This window comes from Oreochromis niloticus, linkage group LG10, assembly GCF_001858045.2.
Source record: "Oreochromis niloticus isolate F11D_XX linkage group LG10, O_niloticus_UMD_NMBU, whole genome shotgun sequence".
NCBI classification, from domain to species: domain Eukaryota; kingdom Metazoa; phylum Chordata; class Actinopteri; order Cichliformes; family Cichlidae; genus Oreochromis; species Oreochromis niloticus.
This window is the reverse complement of record NC_031975.2, coordinates 30,889,524-30,908,934: the sequence shown is the minus strand read 5'-3', so window position 1 is coordinate 30,908,934 and position 19,411 is coordinate 30,889,524. Positions and strand designations below refer to the sequence as shown.

General features: G+C 42.9%; 1 protein-coding gene across 4 annotated transcripts in view; it reads left to right on the top strand.

Annotated features, from left to right (window-relative positions):
• Positions 1 to 19,411, top strand: part of sgcd (sarcoglycan, delta (dystrophin-associated glycoprotein)) — a 413,854-nt gene that overhangs the window by 205,147 nt on the left and 189,296 nt on the right. The window contains exon 1 of one of the 4 annotated variants that reach the window (XM_003453954.5): positions 9,812 to 10,230. The exons of the other annotated variants lie outside the window; for them this stretch is intronic. Coding sequence (XP_003454002.2) covers positions 10,228 to 10,230 — 3 coding nt within the window. The 5' untranslated portion in view covers positions 9,812 to 10,227. Of the gene's footprint in view, positions 1 to 9,811; positions 10,231 to 19,411 lie in introns of those variants that run through there. 4 annotated transcript variants of the gene reach the window in all.

Sequence of the window (19,411 nt, the reverse complement as noted above, 5' to 3'; positions counted from 1 at the left end):
TGTTCTGTTCTGCCGTCTACCCCTGTGTTAAGTCCGCGTTGCTAGTCTGTGTCTTTGTGTGTATGTGTTTCCTGTTTTATTGTGACGGTCTGTGTCTTATCTCAGTGTGTTCAGTTTACTCTTCCCCTGTCTCGTCAGGTCTGATTACTCCCAGCTGTGCCCTCCTTTTGTGTCTCATTCCCTCGTTATCCTTCTGTGTATTTAAACCTCGTGTCTGCCTCTGTTAGTTGCTGTTTCGTCTGTGTTATTCCCCTCCATTTTCCTGCGTATTCTGGCCGCATTATTCTCCCTGCATCTCCGTTTCATGTTTCAAGGTTTCAGGTTTGTTTTTTGCTTAGCTTTTCCCAGTTTAGTTCATTCTTAGGTTTTGGGTTTTCGCCCACCTCTTCTCCGTTTGTGTCATCCTTTGGTTATTAAAGCTCGCTCACCACTTAAGCAGTCTGCATCTTGGGTCCTTTTCTACACTCCACACGTCTGCCACATCGGACGTGACAGTTTCTCCTACCAAATGTGTGAACATATACAGCGTGGGGTCTTAAAATCCATCTTTTCTTGGCAGCTCGTACGCTGCTTTAACCACCGACTGTCATCAGTGGCCTGTTGTTATTAGTTATCATTAATATGACTGTAAATCATTTTTCCAGCCTTTAAGTAAGACAGTTACTTTCATCACTGCCAGTTCTCTGCTGTGATGAGCTTGTTGTGCTATTGTGGGACGTGAAAGCCAGATATCAACTCTGTACACCTCTGCATTCACAAAACAATCAATTGTGAGCTTGAAGTCTTTTATTGCAGGACTCAGGTCCTGCTTTGTTTATAAAAATAATTGGTTTAGAACCATGAAATATATGGAGCGAGGAATATGAGGTAATGATTTTCATCCCAAATGGAAATATGGATTTAGCTTGAAATAAACAACCTCTTTGGAATCCAGTTCATATAAAATCAAATAGTAAAACTAAAGGCCCAACAAGAGACGTTTATATTGTTTAGTCAATTTTCCTATAACATTCCTTTGATTATGGATCCTCAGCCACAGGAATCCTGAGCAAGGATGGTCTTTTTGAGGAATTTGGGTACATTCATTCATATTACAGCAATCTCTAAACTGCTAAAGGTGGATATGATGCAGAAATAACAATCAGACTCACAGCTGGAGGAGGAAAACAAAAGAGTACACAATTGAGCGTGCAGTCTGATTGGAGTTTGAAATAAATAGCTGTATTTATTCATGATGACATCTGTGACACAATCCATATCCAGCCAAGCCTGCCCGCATTTAGACCGACTCTAAAAACCCGTCACTGGGCCAGCCTGGGCTCATAATTGCAGGTTTTCAGACGCAGACAGAAAGAGGCTGGGAATGATCCAGACACTCTGCTGTACGGTGCAGCGCAAGTCACATAAAAACATAATGAAAAACAGCCTTCATTATGTATTTCTATGGGAATGATGTACAGAGATGAGCCTGGACGGACACACGGACAGAGATTTCGGCAAAACTTGACAGATGCGTGAACGACGGACAGAGAAGGCTGAGAGCAGCGTGTGACATGGCCTCTCGTCTAAGCTCGCACGAACACGTCAGCGAGGCCGTTCTCTCATCCATATACACAGAGGGGGATTTATGAAGTGACAGGAAAAGAAACTGAACACACAGATTGGTTTATTTGTTATTCAGATGTTTCTCAGAGGCAGAAGTAATCTAATTGGATGAATTAAACATGAAAAAGGTGGAGCCTGGAGCACAGGGTTTTTAGCTAAGCAGCCGCTGACTGAGCCACACTGTGAGGGGAAAACTTGGAGGGGGGATGTGGTGAAGTTCTGCAGTTTATGTGCAGCGATGTTGGGCAGTGCAAAAGGGATTTTCTTTCTTTCTTTTTTTTGTTATGCAGAGACTGTTTCAGTGGTGGAGGCCCATAGAAGCTCGTTCTGCAGCAGTGCTTTCTGCACTCCACATGGACATTTTCACTCGTCTGCACTCCTTAGTAGCTCAAGCATTGTAAACCATTGTTACTTGTATTGTTAAATAGTTTGTTAAAAAAATTAATTAGTTGATGATGGATATTTTAGAAGCAAAAGATGCAATAAAACATCATGAAGACATTTCAGTACACATGAAACTATTTCATGAACAGATCCCTTCCCTGGGATTTTAAACCGCACTGAAACCTTGCCTCAGGTGAGCACACGATGGTTGAGCTGTCACCTGTTGGCCCCTGTGATGGGAAAGACCCGCACCTTTTTTCACACCTTCGCTCATGTAATGACTCGCATGATCAAAAGGGTGTAACGACCACCAGGATGATCTCCCCAGGGGACAGCCCCCACTAGGAGTTCGTAACCTGGTCTCTTGGATGCGATGCAAAACATCTTAAACACTTGAAGTTCAACCTCTCTTCAAGTTCTTAAGACTACCATGACCTGGATAATTGAGAGCCTACACAGGCCCATACAGCGCTGTGGATCATCATTACTGCTGAAAGCTGAGGTGATTTCAGGTATTCTTGTAAAAGCTGTCCTCATAGGACCACTTATCTCTGAAAAAACAGCTGTTAATGAGTTTGGGAAAGCAAGCATACATCTTGACCTTTAAAGCGGTAATATTAATATTAAATCACAGATTTAATTAAAGGCTTGAGTGGTGTCTGATATGTTTAACTGTCAGTGTTTACAGCAGGATTAAACTTTGAATGAAAAATGTGTGTTGGCAAAACAGCTGATTCAACTTTGCACCAACCAACCAAGTGAAAGTTCTTTAGACTGGAGATGACATCATCTCTCTCCATCGTCAAGGCTTTCCTTGCTAATGTGCTAAAAGAGTTATTGAAAACTTTTTCTCATTGAACTCCATCGTCTCCACATCACACATGTTGGCCAAAGTGATCAGTAACAGAAAACTTATCTATCACTGGTAGATAAGTTTCCACACTCAGGATGGCTTGTAGCTGATCTCAGAGCAGCAAAAGCAGAGTCATTGCCTCTCGCTAATTTCCCATCAGTCTCCCCTTGAAGGTTGAATGTTTGTCCACAATGCACAAGCAAACAGAAAAAGTCTTTGTTAACAGGAGATGGACACATCAGTGAAATGGAGACACTACAGTTTCCAGTGGGATCCAAGCCAAGCACGTCTTCCAGCAACTATAGTTCATTGCAGCCACAAGATGGCAGCGATATAAAGGATACAAACAGGCAAGTTTTATGGCACATTTCACTTCTGCACGTTTTAATTTTTGTCTATTTTTACATTTCTTGCTTGTCCTGATGGAGCATCACTGGGCTACAGTCCCGTCTAAACACTGTTTATCACCTTTTTCTAGACTTGTACCTCTATGAAGTTTCTGATGGGGGATAATGCTAATATGCTCATCTCAGACATGCAGCTCTGGTAGCAGGTGGCTGTGAGTACAGGAAAACCACCCACCTGCTGCTGTTTAAACCTTCTGTTTACAAGGGGCAAAAACAGCTTTTGGTCAAACTGCTGGCTTGCACCAAGACCCAGCAAGTTAAATACAAATTGTTTTTGAACAGTGAATCATGCAAAACAACTCGAGTAGAGTCCAAGAATAAAAAATATTGAGATGGAAATGAGCAGAATAGGTCCCCTTTGGAGAGATTTGTGAACTCGGTGAGGTACTGGTTAAACTGGGATTCTTGTTGCTAAAGAGTCGATCGATAGATTCAGACAGATGCTAAAAAAATACAGAAGCACCTACAAACTGGTCCCAAAATATAAACTGCGCTGTGATTTCTGATCAAAGCAGTTATGTAACATCAAACAGTGCTGTCTGATTTAACCCAGAAATGAAATGATCCTGCATGTGCCTGAATCAAAGGTACCCAACGTAAACTACATTAGTCATTTATCTGTTCTTTCTATCTCGACAAATACATCTAAAATAATTCATTATATGTGTTGTTAGCGCAACTAAACCAGGGGTGGGCAATCTCAGTCCACGAGGGCCGGTGTCCCTGCAGGTTTTAGATGTGTCCTCGAACCAACACAGCTGATTTAAATGGCTAAATTAGCTCCTCAACATGTCCTGAAGTTCTCCAGAGGCCTGGTAACGAACTAATCATGTGATTCAGGTGTGTTGACCCAGGGTGAGATCTAAAACCTGCAGGGACACCGGCCCTTGTGGACTGAGATTGCCCACTCCTGATCTAAACTATTCCCACACGTAATTATTCATATGTTCAGTTATGTTAGAGATGTTTTCGTTTCATTGTTTCATTTCTTTCACTCTTTATTCATTCATTAGTTGTTACCACAGCAACAACCACTCTTCCTGGGGTCCACACTGGAAAACAGTACAAGACGTTCAAACATCATCCTGCAGTAAATTACAGAGAAATATATGCCAGGAAACAAACTGCAAGCAATTCAAAACAGATAAAGTCTACAGTGTATGTGACAGATGCATAAAAATACTCAATACCATATCATCAGTCCTCGCAGACGAAACGTCAGAGCGAAAAGGTTTTATTTTGCTTTTTAGAACTTTTCATTTTAATCTAAAAACGGTGACGGTTTGTTCCAGTTTGACTCTGTCCTGGACATCAGTTTTCTTTAAAGCCAGTTTTAGGTGAGTATAATGTGAAATGTTCCATAAACGTATGTCTTATTTGTCACAAACAAACACACGGCTGTTTGTTTTTAAAGTTGTGTAACACATCGGCAATAGTCAAGTGTTTTTCTTTACCAGCAGCTACTTTAAGTGCTTGGATTGCTCAGTCGGAGCGGTAATGCACGACCTGCCTACCTACCAGTCCATTTACCCTTTACTCACAACTTTTGAGGTGAAATGCTTTCCTTTATTTACTCAGTGCACAAATGGACCATAGACAACATGAAGCATGGATGCAGTGAACGTAACATTCAGTGGTAGCAGTTTGACAGTGCTATGTCATCAGCAAACACTATCGAAGTACTTTGTGCATACATATAAAGGCTAATTAGTACAAAGTTACAGGGAAATAAAATACTGGCATTTCACTCAGCGGAACTGAAGCACAAGCTGCAGTAGGTGAGGGTGCTGGGGTTCTTCTTCACTCACTCGGTGCTTATGCACCACTCTGCATTTAATCATTAGTTATTGTTAATCTCTGGCTCTCTTCCACACCATGTCTTCGTCCTGTCTCCTTCCCCTCACCCCCAACTGGTTGCAGTAGATGTCCGCCCCTCCCTGAGCCTGGTTCTGCTGGAGGTTTCTTCCTGTTAAAAGGGAGTTTTTCCTTCCCACTCACACCAAGTGCTTGTTCGAGGGTATTCTGATTATTGGGGTTTACTCTGCATTATTGTAGTTTGCTCGTGAAAGCACTGATAGCACAAACATGGCAGAGAGTCCGTGCTCCTGTTATGAAGGAGGAATCTGCAAAGATTTCCGTCCGTTTTTGATTCCCTTTTGGAGCGAGCCCCTTGTGGCATCTAAGGGAACTGCAGTTTGTGGCCCTTCAACTTTGGTTTCATTATCAGCCTCTTGGAATTGATGCCTTCAATCAATTAACAGAAAACTAAATTCAATTCTGAGATTGCTGATCATTTAGTTTATCCCCCAGTGCTCTCCAGCAGCACTGTGCCTACTAAAATCTATTAGCTGTGACTACAAATATGCAGATCTTTTCACGTTTCTTCTACAAATGGCCTCCACCCTCACCCTTGTCACTCTGGCATGCATTCACTCTGTATTTTTCTCATCATTACTTTTGCTTTAGGTGGAAGCGCTTTGTTCCTGATGAATCTGGCTTTGAGTAGTTGAAGTTTTCACGGTATGCTCTGATAAAAACACTGCTGTAGCTGTAGAGAGCTTGTTGTGTTGTGCTTTCCAGACCCAGGTTCCAGTGGCTTGAACTGGATCAAATAACACAGTTTCATTATATCAGGATAAAACCCTCGAGATCTCAATTTCAAGGGTCCAAACAAGCTAACATAGACGAGCCCAGTGAATTTGAGTAATTACACGTAAAAGACTCCCGCACACTCCTGATGAAGGTTTGCCTATTGAACGTCTACAGACTGAAATGTTGTGTTTCTGATATATTTAAACGGAGGTAAAAGGGCAGCGTACAGGGCTCATGTCCTCCAGCCTATGCGCACTTCCTCCCACGCCTCGTCTAAAAGAGACGAAGGAGTGTGTGAGCTGTTACAGTCGAGAATAATTACTACACTGGTCCTTCACAGACACTCAGAGGGAGGTGATGAGAAAAATAACTTTATGAACTGCTGCAAGCGTGCCACAAGAAGTTCAGGTCTTTCAAAAAGTGTGCATTTTCTACACAACTATGAAAATTTACTGACACAACTCTTCAAGAGGATTTGATGCCATCTCAGACATGATGAATAATCTGGTCTAGCTGAAAATTGGCTTCATATGCTTTCATCCTTTTTTTGACTCAGATTTATAATCTGAGACTTCAGCTCCGCCCACTGACATTTATCTGAAAGGCTTCATCTTTTTCTCTGCCTCCACATCAGCTCTGCAGCATGTACCGACTCCATCTATCGCTCCGCTATCTCCTCCATCGCCTCTTTTAAACTCTTCTTTAAAAATCTGTCTGTGTATGAGATCCTCTGCCTCGCCTCCCCTGCGGCTTTGCCTACGCTGCATCTTCATTATTAGACGGAGCTTCGCTGCGTTCCTCCTCTCTTCACCACAAGCCTATTAGGGATTTCCCATTTTATTTATTGATTAATACATCATCAAGTGGAGCTCCGGCAGCAGCCAAGGGACAATAGTGAGGTTCCCCTGCTTTCTGCAGCCTTCGTCCCAGCTGCCCACTTAAGATTCTGGACTTGTCTTGCCTGTTAGACAATGATCGCTATTATTCTTTTCTTTCTAGGCAGCGCTTCTAAGAGAGGGTGCCTGCGTTCTCGCCGTGGCTTATGTGAGAGTTAAAGGGGAAAAGACAAAAAAATGTATATAGATATCAGAATGAGAAATGTAGAAATTACCAGGCTTACAAATGTGAATTTGGAGTGCAGATGTATTTGGGGCTTAACCTGCTTCATGGGCATATAAAAGGATTTTTAACCTCTTTTAATAATAAAAGCACCTTGCATTTTCTTATCAAAGGCGCAGTACTGTGAAGCTGCTGGATGTAACATCAAAGCATGAAGTATTCCCCTAACCTACAAAATCAGTCTCACCACAAACAAGCAGGCAGAGAGAATGGGATCAGTGTGGCTGTGAGGAGAGGGAGGACGAGGGGCGAGGGGTGAAAAGAAAGTGGAGCTTTGTAGGAGAAGCTTTGTGAGGCTTTTTCCTCCCTCGCTGTCAGGCCACAGAACATTAAAGTGGAGGAGAGGAATTTGCATTCTGTAAATCGCTCGCTCCTGAACTCGCATAGCGAGTCTCGCGCGCACACGCTCCCCTCTCGGTCTCGAGTCGCTGAAACTTGGGCAGCTGTGATGTTTCAATCCAAAATAAAAGAGAAAAAAATATAAATGCACATGAGTAACTACAACAAACAGGCTCATAAAGAGAAGTGTGCAGAAGCTACAGCCACCAAAAGGCAGTGCCAAAAACATTATTAGCTTCACAGAGAGAGAACAAAATATGGAAAATTTGCACTACACCAGTGTTTATGGTGACCTCCCTTTGCCTCTGAAACTGGAGTGCTTCTCCCAGAGACACTCGCCACGGTTGTTAAGTGGATTTCAACTTTCTCTGTGTCTTCCGTCTCCTAACACAGTCTGATGTGAGATGATGTTGAGATGAGCGTGGACCGTATGTCTGTCATGGGAAGTTCATTATGACCCTGAACATATGTGTGGGCTTGTTGTCTTGCTGCAAAATTAATTTTAAATTCCTTCCTTCACAAATATGTCTGAGTAAAATGGAACAGCAGCAGGTTCTGACCTGCTGTCACACTCAGTGTCACACTGCAGCGCAGTGCGCACGCCTGTAGCACTACTGTGCAACATGAGACAGAGTTCAATGGGAATCTCTCAGCGTCTGAAGGAGACACAATGAGACAGCAGGCAAAAGGGCCACTAAGGGTTGCAGAATGTGTTACTGCTGCAAATGAATCTGTGGTGAGGAGTTCTGCAGATGGGACAATTTGCCTCACAGCCAAGAGTGCTGGAAGTCAGGGGGTCAAGGGGCTATTTGCCCCTCCACTTTTTGGCTCTGTCTTTTTAGCTTAGCTTATGTCAGTTTGAGCTTTTTTTTCCACATTTTTAGAACTCTGTCAGTGAGTGTGGCTCACCAATTAGCAGCAGTGACTCAGGCTGTAATTGATTGGATTTTGAAACTTCAACTAATAGCAAGTTTATTTTTGGCCCACCGACATCTGACGTGGCACTGGAGACTTCAGTAGAGAAGTGTAAATTTGCAAAATGGAGTTAATTTGAACCAAAGAAAGAAAGAAAAGAACCGTGTACAATAATGGTTTTGTCCAGCGCCTTTTTCTGATCTCCCGTGTGAGTCACATGACCTGGCCTCAAGCTGAGCATTTGACCATCACCATCTTGGTGTTTTGGAACTGGACACGAGTGCAGATCCGACTGAGAAACCAAGGGACGCTGAACATTTTTAGTTTAACTACTTGTGAGTTATAAAGTTTAACAACTGTTAACTGTTTTACTCTCCTTTTTTATTCTAATGAGGACTGTAATTAAAAAAAAAAATCCATAATGTTTTACTGAATAAGACCTGAAACTAATAAATGAGACCAAGAACTCATCAGGTCATCAAAGCTGAGGTCATAGATTAAGGTTGCCATGTTTGAATAGATTTCTATGTCCTCCTGAGGCCTTCCCTGCTGGTCATAAGAACGAATGGCTTTCTCCTGACCGTGCAGGCTTATTTGTTTTAGACCTACAAGCTATTTTTTATATTTCTTTTATATTCAGTCTATTGGCGGCAAGATCCACTGAGGCTGCTGGATGGCTCAGTCCAGCCTGTCTCAGGTTTTCTCCAAGTACTCCGGCATCTTCCTTTAGTGTAAAGTATACTGGTGGTGACCCACCTATAGCTTGGTGTCAGCTGGGTTGTATTCCAGTCTCCCAGCAATCAGATAAGAAAGCAGTCCGGGTGGATGCATGGATGTATTTCTATGTAATAATACAATAATTCATTCAGTACTTTGGAAAAGGGATTATTGTGCTCTAGGACGAGTGTTGTAGGAGTGCTGGGTGTTTTTCACATTTTTCTGACACTTACTTTACCTTCTAATTGTAGATAAAGTACATAATAACAGAAAAATTATAATAAGCACTTAATTAATTAGACTAATTAAATAAATGGATCAAATATCTGCAGTTACCTTAGGCTTGAACAGAAGTGTGTTAGTGTGTAAGAAATCTGAGAAACCTCTTCTGGCTTCCTGTGCAGAGATCCAGACCAACACTTCCTGCTCCGTGTAGTGTTCATTGTTTATGAACGTTGATCTTTTTTTTAAGCGTAACTAAGAGTTAAATTGTTACCAGATGAAAGTTGATACTTTAGAGTTTCGAGTCCTCACATGAACAGTTTGACAGAGGTCGGTCTCTGGGTGGTCTACAAATGGAAAATAGAAAAGTTTCAGTGCATGGCATTTTGTTCCCTGCCTGCAGATTCTATAAAAGCATATAAATATACTTAATAAGTCGATTCTTATTTTAATGAGTGGTGGAAAAGTGAAAGAGTGCAGACTGCACACACAAAAAATCCCAGCTCGCCCCTATGTATTTGCTCATAAAACACAACAGGGGCAGAACTCTAGATGTAGACAAGGAGGGGTCGTCATGACAACACAACACTCTCGGGCAAGCCCCGCCTCTTTAAACTTCATACCCACATGTGTCTCTGTTTCTAAATCTGGAAGGCAAGAAGGCTGGGCTGCAGCTCACAGACAGAGGGCTGGAGTAACAGGACTCTCCACAGCAGAGCAGCAGCTTCAAAAAAAAAAGTAAAAGAAAGAAAAGAGGGAGACAGCTGGGTCACGGGAGTCCACCACGCGTTCAGGAAACGGCTCACAGCTCGGGGACTCGGCCAAAAGAGGCGGGCATCGGTTTGTTATTGGAAAAGCTGACAAGTGAGCAAGGCAGCAGGGAGGGGACAGAAAGAAAGAGGGGTGGCTGTCTGACTTGGTCAGTGAAGGCCTCATGCAGCTTCTTAGCAGCAGCTCCATTCCATTTTTATCTGCTTGACACACCTCGACTTAAAGCAGAGCTCAACAGGAGCCCAGGAGGAAAGAGTTGGACTAAAGAGAGGAATAACAAACAAAAAGGGGGGGAAAGGAAGCATGGTAAGTTTGCTTTCACTGCCTTGTTGGGTCTGCTCATTGACTGTGGTTGTCGGTGTGGCTTTGGTGGGTGGGGAGGTGGACTGAGCTTTGATTGCTGCAAGCTGCCTGCTTTAAAAAAAGAGACCAAATTAAAGTTGCAGTTAGTCCTTTTTACTTTGCTTGTTTCTCCTGGGGGCAGATGGAAGAAAACTGCTTTTTTTTCTTCCACTTGGTGCTCACTGGCCTGGGTAAAAAAAGCAAAACATTATAACTGCTTTACAAATGCAGAGCCCCTGAGACTGACACGATTTAATTCAGTTATTTGTTGTGAACAGAAAAGTTGGAAGAAACTTTTTTCCCCCCCCATTTCTAGATGAAATTGAAAGAAAAGTTGTTTCCAAGACTGTAAATCTCACCTCTGTTCTATAATCTTTGGGTATAGAGAAGCAGAGGAGGGGGAGGAGGCGGGTGAGTGGGTGGGCTGATCTGCCCCCCTCCACCTCTCCATATCAGTGTCGGCAACACATTTGGTTTCAATTACTTTGGACCTCTGGGGAACAAGATGCTATAAATAAGTAAGAAGAAGGTGGATGTGGACAGACTGCAGCCTACTGTGTGTCTCTGAGGAGGAGGAGGCACATGCTTCAACACGGACTCCGGTTCAGCTCTGGGTGGGACGGATGAGTGTGTGGATTCAGTTGTGGTGACGGGGGCGTGTGTGTTGGTGGGGGAATGAGGGGAGTGAGGGTCTTGTTTGGCTTCAGCCGTCACATAGCTCAGTGGGCAAAAGTCATGTCTGTTTTTAAATCATTACAGGCACTCAGAGGGAGCTTTGGTTCTTCTGAGCCCAGCTTCACACACACTACTGTCGGGAAGTTAAAATGCTGACTTTAGAGCTTCAAATGAAACAGTGTTGAAACACATTAACCTCAAATTAGGACCATTTTAACTTGACTTCTGACAGCTGACTTTTAGACACTTTCATTTAGGCAGAGTGGATTTTTCTTGCTAGTAAGTGAGGCGAGTGTTCATTCATTCGCTGACGCTCTGAACCTTTCTCGAACTTGTCTCCTGTCTTTACACACATATGAGCTTGACTGATAACACACTCTTAATCCATAGGGTTTAACATATGTCAGCTCGCCCTGTGCAGCTATAGAATCTTTAACTGTTCTGGGAAAGCTTTCCACAAGCTTTAGGAGTGTTTATGGGAACTTTTGACCACTCTTCCATTTTATTATTCATTTTCAAGGCGTTGCATGGGTTAGCACCCTCATACCTTTCTGATCTTTTGAACTGGTGGGTGGATCAAAGCTCCTGGCTGTCCCGAGGTCCAGATTAAAGCACAGAGGAGGTCGGGCCTTTGCTGTGACTGCTCCTAAACTCTGGAACAAACTGCCCCTTCCCATCAGGACCTCCCCAACATTAGACACTTTCAAAACCCGTTTGAAAAAGCACTTTTATTCCTTTGCTTTTAAATCAGAATGAGTTGGTACTACTTTTATTTGTCTTATTTCTTACTCAAACCTTCTCATTTTATCACTTTTCTTAAAATTTCTCACATCTTCCTATGTTTTTATCTCATTTGATGATTTTAAATGTGCAGCACTTCTATCAACAGTTGTTGTTTTAAATGTGCTACATAAAAAATTTGACTTTTCCAGAAGCACATTTGTGAGGTCAAACACTGATGTTGGTCGAGAAGGCCTGGCTCACAGTCTCTAACTCATCACAAAGGCTGAGGTCAGGACTCTGTGCAGGCCAGTCAGGTTTCTCCACACCAAGCTCCATCATCTCTTTATGGACCTTACTTTTTGCACTGGTGTGGAGTCATGTTGGAAGAGTAAGGAGTCATCACCAAACTGTTCCCACAAAGTTGGGAGGATAAACTTGTCCAAAATGTCTTGGTATGCTGAAGCATTAAGGGGTCATTTTACTGGAACTAAGGGGCTGAGCCCATAACACCCCCCCCACCAAACATTATACTTGGCACACTGAGGCTCAACATGTACCGTTCTCCTGGAAATTGCTAAACCCCGACTTATCGATCAGATTGGCAGACAGAGAAGCATGATTCATCCCTGCAGAGAACACGTGTCTTTTGCTCTGGAGTCCAGTGGCAGCGTGCTTTACACCACTCCATCCAACACTCTGGGTTGCTCTTGTTGATCTGAACAGCTGCTCAGCCATGGAAACAAATGAAGCTCTCTATGCTCTGTTCTTGAGCTAATCTGAAGGCCACATGAAGTTTGGAGGTCTGTCGCGATCGACTCTGCAGAAAGTTGGCGACCTCTCTGCATCTGCTGACTCTGGCCTGTGATTTAACACGGCCTACCAATTTGTGGCTGTGTTTCTGTCATTGCCAATCACTTCCACTTTGTTATAATACCGCTAACAGTTGATTGTGGAATATTTAGTAGACAGGAAATCTTATGACTGGACTTGCTGCACAGGTAGCATCCTATCATGCTGTAATTCACTGAGCTGCTGAGAGCGAGTCATTCTTTCACAAATGTTTGGAGAAGCAATCTGCATGTCTAAGTGCTTGATTTTTTTTTACACTATGGAAGTGATTGGAACTCCTGAATTCAATGATTTGGATGAATGTTGTGTTCATAACAACACAAGCGGGCAATCTTCCACCTCACCGTGACACAAAGTCTCTGTAATGTCTGTTCAGTGCGTTTACAACAAGCGAGCATGTGGCCTCCTCCTGCACGCTCTCTGTTACTGAAACCAAACAGAGTGTTTCCAGTAGTCAGATTGTGTCCAACTTTGTGCTGCGTGCTACATGTGAAAGAGGATCACTGTGGACAGCGTCCAGGCTTGATTCGCTCAACATTGACCAGATTTCAAGTGTTGAAAACAGCCATCGAAAGTCATTTAGAATTTTACCACTTTACTGAGAGCATGCTGGTTAAGGAGTGTGTGCGTCTGTGTGTGTGTGTGTGTGTGTGTGTGTGTGTGTGTGTGAGGCTTTTCAGGGCGTACCTGTTGCTTTTTTGTGATTTATGTCAAACTGATTATCCGAAGGTTGCCGAGTGTGGCACACTCATTTTAAGAGGCAGCCCTGCTGTGACTCAATGGCTGTAGCATTGTTGTGTTTCATTTCTGTTGCAGCTGAGATTTTTAGTGTTTACTGACCAAGGTTCTGGCCTTGACCGGGAGACCCGAGGGTCTTCTATTTGTGGAGCCTGAGGATGTTTGTTTTGGGCTCGTGGTTGTAAAGCTGTTACTTTGGGGATGTTGGGGATGGTGTTGACTTTCATGCAGCATAAAGTTCTGTCCCTGTGCTCAGTTAGTATTGCCCAAAATATCGTTGGATACAGTACATTGCTTCTGCCCTGCTGTACGTGAACATAGCTGCTCTGCTGAATGCTTTTGAACCATCCACCCCTGCTGTTAAAAAAAGATATTTTTACAATTACACTTATGAGAAGCCGGTAATATTGAGACATAAAAATGATGACTTTTCAATATTTAAATTTGCTGTATCAGGATATGTAAAGTTCTCATCCCAGTGTTTGTGCTGAGAGTGAGACTTCTGCATGCATGGTGAAACATAAGTCTGGCAACACAAGTTTACACTTATTGAAATGTATCGACTTTGCCCTCTGTGATGGTGAAGAAAGATGTTAGGACTGATCAGAAAGTTTCATCTTCCAGTTTGCATTAAGAGCATTGCATTTAACTTTTATAAAACACTGTGTTTCTGAGCATCAGCAGCCCTGGAAGGAGATACTCCACTTCTGTAACAAACAGGTCTAATTTAAGCCTCTGAAATGGAATGGTGAAATTTGTTTCAGTGAAAATGAAACATGACATCTTTTGATTTCATGTTGCAAGGCAACACGATTTAGGATTTGAGCACTTTTAGAACTGAAAGACCTGGTTGCACATTCAGGGTGCAACTGGCTGCTCCAGTGTCACCTAGCCAGAGTAGGAAGGAAGGTTGTGCGACTTGATGAATAAAAAAACAACAGGCGGGGCTTCCTGGAGGCCGACTGACACAAATAGGAAATCCAGAGCACAAAGAGAGAACAGTTAGCACAGGAGCTGCCAAACTAAGCACGAGTCTGAACATTGTATATTTATACATTCACAGCTGTGCCATGAAACTCCCGGCTCACGGTTTTCATGCTGATTTTAATACCAGAGGAGGTTTGGAGGTCTGCAGTTATTAAGTCAGCACAGAGTTGGAGACTGGTGCACCTCTGCACTCAGCGACCCCTCTAATTTTAGGTGGTCTGCCACTTCACAGCTGAGGTGCTGTGTTTCCTAAATGCTTCCACTTTGCAATAACAACTCTTACAGTTGATCATAGAATATCTAGGAGGAAAGAAATTCCACACTCTTTACTTGTTGCAATAGTGCCTCCTATAATATTATCACGCTCGGCCGACTGCTTTGCTGGGGCTTGATTTTCCATGCTAGTGGCAATGGGACTGAATAATTCACCTAAATTCACCTAAAGTCGAGATTAAGAGGTGTGGCCTAATATTTTTGTCCATGGTGATAGGTGATGCTTTCTAAGGTGTGCCACTCAGGGAACCTGCAGAAAACTGAGGGAAGCTGCGTCCCAGGGATACACAAACCAATGTGTTCACTTCCACACAGCAAGTCGGCCCCATAGACCCCTGTGTTAAAATATGGAAATAACAGTATTAACATGTTACAGCATAAGTGGAAAAACTCTTTAGGCCTCTTTGGAGAGATTCTTCCTTCAGCTGCACAGGAGTTGAATTTTATTTTGGATACTGGTAAGGATTAAAGAAAGGGGGCGTGGCTTTCACTCACAGGTATCCTGACACAGGGAGCTGTAGCGAAGTGTTCTTTGCTAGGCTTTAGCTTTGGTAATTGGGGCCACTGACATTGGCCTTTTAGTATGTTTGTGGTGTTTGTGCCTTTTGAAGCATTTTTAAGAGAATTCTTTGAAACATAATGTGGTTTGCTGTGCGGCACAGAACATGCAAGAAGTCTCTGCTTCTGTTCTGGTGCACTAATTAGCTTTGTGTGTGTGTGTGTGTGTGTGTGTGTGCGCGCGTGTGTGTGCGCGCGTGCATACAGGTCATGCTTGATAATGTCTAACATCAACAGAAATATGTTTATTTATATAAGAAAAGAACTGTTATTTTATCCATTACACTAATCCGTTTTGATGACTACGTGCTGCATCTAAAGGTCAAATCCAGCAGTTTCAAACTCAGACGTGACAGTAAAACATTCCTTCTTGCTGCTGCGATGTCCGAGTGGGAGGCAGTTCATGATTGCTTCTCAGTTGCTGCAATTTATTAGAAACTTGATACGATTTTTGAAAGTTGATATTACTGCCATAAAAAGTGTTGTTGAAGCAGTCTTGTGATTTAACAAAGTCTCTGACAGGAGAGTTTACCCGAGGATCGAAATATGATGTTTTTGTTTTCAGGCTTACGTGCAGCCAGCAGCTCTTTCCGTCTATTTTTGCCTTCCACTATTTATACATCGATTATGTTTGCACTCCACCAGGAAACTCCTGCATCCCACTGCGACTCTGACATGTAACACAGTCGACTGCTTCAGGACACACCGCAGCTGTCGATCCACACACAGATATATTAGGAACAGAGTCACGGCTCCAGATATCCCCACACTTCCCAACCCCCAGTCCCGACTCTCTGTCTCTTCATGTACTCGTTACTGTCTGCTCTCAGCTGTCTGCCGCTGCCTGTTGCCAAAGACAAGTACAACCACACTGCACTCATGCAGACGCAGCGTCGGCATATCTGCAAACAGTGTTTATGCTAACCTTTGAGAAGGATCCTACAGGGATCAAACTTTAACCATTCACATTGTAATGTATGAAATTAATCCGTCACATATTCTGATTCTGACTTTAGGCCCCAGTCACACAGGTGTAGATGCCGGATGGTACTGCCTTATCCAGGGGTGGGCAATCTCAGTCCACGAGGGCCGGTGTCCCTGCAGGTTTTAGATGTGTCCTCAAACCAACACAGCTGATTTAAATGGCTAAATTAGCTCCTCAACATGTCCTGAAGTTCTCCAGAGGCCTGGTAACGAACTAATCATGTGATTCAGGTGTGTTGACCCAGGGTGAGATCTAAAACCTGCAGGGACACCGGCCCTTGTGGACTGAGATTGCCCACCCCTGGCCTAATTACTGGAATTCCCCAACCGGTTTGGGAGTGGTTGGTGGAGGTTGCTAGCATAGATAGATGTAGCTACTGTGACATCACTCGCTGGTTTGTGAAGCTTTTTGAAGCCTCGAGATGAACATTTTCGCTGTCGCTATCTGGGTTGCAAATAAACAGATGTGACAAGGAGGGGCGGGGCTGACTGTGAAATCGTACGCCCATTAGCGAATGACTTTCATCCTCAGTATTGAAACATGCGTTGTGGTAATTTTTTATTCTTATAATGAATCACAATCAGTGACTGAGACCATAATCTCAGCAGGAATCTGTTTCCCATACAGTTCTAATGAGATTGGAAGTCTTTTTACAATCACAGCTATCGCCATCTGGTGGCCATCTGGTGCAGTTTCTGATTGTGGAAGTGCAGATTTAAGGCACTTCCACAATCCTCATTTTTCTTACCAGGAAGCTACATTTATGTTTTTTACTATCTATGGCCGCTGGTAATCAACCAACAGTCACTAGGGTGTTAGGTTGGTTTCAGAAACAACTTGCAAGTGCTTTGGTCACTAGCAGGTTGCTGCAGTTGATGCCGACTTTTCTGCAAACGTAATAAACAGTAAGGAAACTGTGAAGAGTGCGGCACATGCCGCAGATGCTGACCATTCCCTTTTTCAAAGTAAAAGTTGCAGTTTTTAAAATGTGTTGGCTTCAGTGGTTATGGACATTTTTATTTTGTTGCTTTGTTTGCAACAACACGTTTCCAAGTTTGACTGGTACAGTAGTTGGCAACTGTCTCCTGGCCTGTGGGACTGAGGCCTTAGTGATTAATGATCTTTACAATTGTTCCAGAAATACAGAAATATTCTTTTGGGAAAAAATATAAATGCATTTATTGTGAAAATACTTAATATCGGGGAGAATAGTGATGAGTGTCTGGTCTCAGCATCCTGACGTACACTCCATACCCTGCACTCTTCCCTTTAGGAAATGGAACAGAGTAAATTTTTATAACAAAGAAAAAGGAGCCAGGCTGTCCTCGAGATCAGTACAGACAGAAAAGGAAGATGGCAAACAGAAGATGGTCAGATCATTACATACCATCAGAGCTGATTTCTTCCGGCATCACCAAAAAAGTCATGAAATAAATGATGTCAGCTTCCAAAAGTGATCTAGCTCACCATGTTTGTTTTTGCCAAAGGACTGGTGCTGTGGCATTATCATTTAGCTCGAGTAAAGACTCACAGATTTGTTAGCATGGCCGGAGACACTTGATAGTATTTATACAAAAAGAAAAAAGACAGGCCTTAGGCATGTCATTAATGCAGAATAAAATAAATGAATCAAAGATGCTAAAGTCCTTGGTTTAACAAAAACATGCAGCTAGCAGCTCCAGGCACGGTTGTAACTTTCATCCGTGGCTGCTGTAACGCAGGTTTTTAACACCAGTTAATATTAGGATGTTGACATCGTAATGGCTCCGTAACCCTGGCAGTGTTTCCACCCGCTGACTTACTAAAGTCAACACGGTCTTTCCGAGGAGCCACTGCGAGCTGTCAGCTGTTTGCTGTGAGCTTGTTTTCCAACGTTTCATCCTCCCCAACAGGTGCAGTTCTGCAGATACAATAGGACCCATGCTTCAAAGAAACAGCTTTGCTCTCAGCCTTGATCAGCATTTAGCATCAAACCACCAAGCTCTGCTGTAGACCTTTCACTGCACTGAACAGGTGGGAGACCACTCGACTCAGCTATTATGAAGGTGCCGAACATTTTCTTCCAAATTCCCGTTGCTTTTGTAAAGCTTTCACTTCTGAACGTGCACTTTTGAGGGTGTAAGAGCGAACGCTACCAAGTAAGAGGGAGGAGAACAGATCTGAGTAAAGTTGAAGAAGACAGGACCACAGAAAGGAAAGAGAAGGAAGCAGGCAAACAGAGCAGGTACACAGAGCTGCTAGCTTGGGGTTAAATTACACAATCACTGTGTGCACTTTTAGCCTTTATATTCCAACTAAACACAACACAATAAGAGCAACATGTTGCCTCCAATGAAAATGAGAGATTTTTATTTTTGTCCCCTTGGAGTCATTTCTGTCTGCGTGTCTGCAGCTGCACAGAAACAGGAAAACTGTCACAAAACTGCAGCTTGTTGTCACATTGTTGTGATGCTGATTGACATCTTGCTTATACAGACATGAATTTACATCAGCTGTTCGGTGCATTCAGCTCCTCAGTCACTCTCAGAACAGCATTAAAAAAACCAACTGGCACATGATTTCCTCACAAAGATAATTGTCTATACTTTTAATAAATATGATTTTAGTATTTATTGTAACGCTGTAAGTATTGACCTGGTGGTTAAGAAAGGTCTTCTTATGCCTTCAGTGTTGTCAGGACTGTGATTAAGCCACTAATAAATGTAACGGGAAACACAAAAGTTTCAAGTTACATTTAATGTGTGGTAGCTAACAGCAGGTACTAAACTTAGTTTGATCATCAGTAATGTTTGCCCTTCACCCTCTTTATCCTCAGACATATACATTAGCACTGTTACAAAGAGGTTCAAATCCACCAGCTGGCCGGGGCCTTTCTCTGTGGAGTTAGCATGTTCTCCCAGCTGCCCCGACTTCCTCTCACAGCCCAAAGACCTGTTAGGATAACTGGTGCCTTAAATTGGGTGTAGGTGTGAACATGAGTGGTTGTATGTCTCCCTGTGTCTCCCCTGAGACAGAGTGGGACATGTCTAGGATGTAACTCACCTCTCACTGCATGACAGCTGGGATAGCTTCTCCACGACAATAGTTTAAATAAGCAGAAGAAAACAGATGGATGGATGCTTTGTCATGCAAATAATACACGAGGCTGGCATTTAGCCTCCTCTGATCCAGAGATCACTAAAGAAATTAGGTGCTTGGGATAATAATTTAAGACGTTTTTCAGCTGGTTGTATCATGAAGCAATAGATGTGCATGGTACGACCAGCTGAAAAACTCTTGAGTCATTCATTTATTAATTATTTTTTTACTGTGGCAGTTTCAGTCTTCCACACTACAGGAGATATATGCATTTGAATA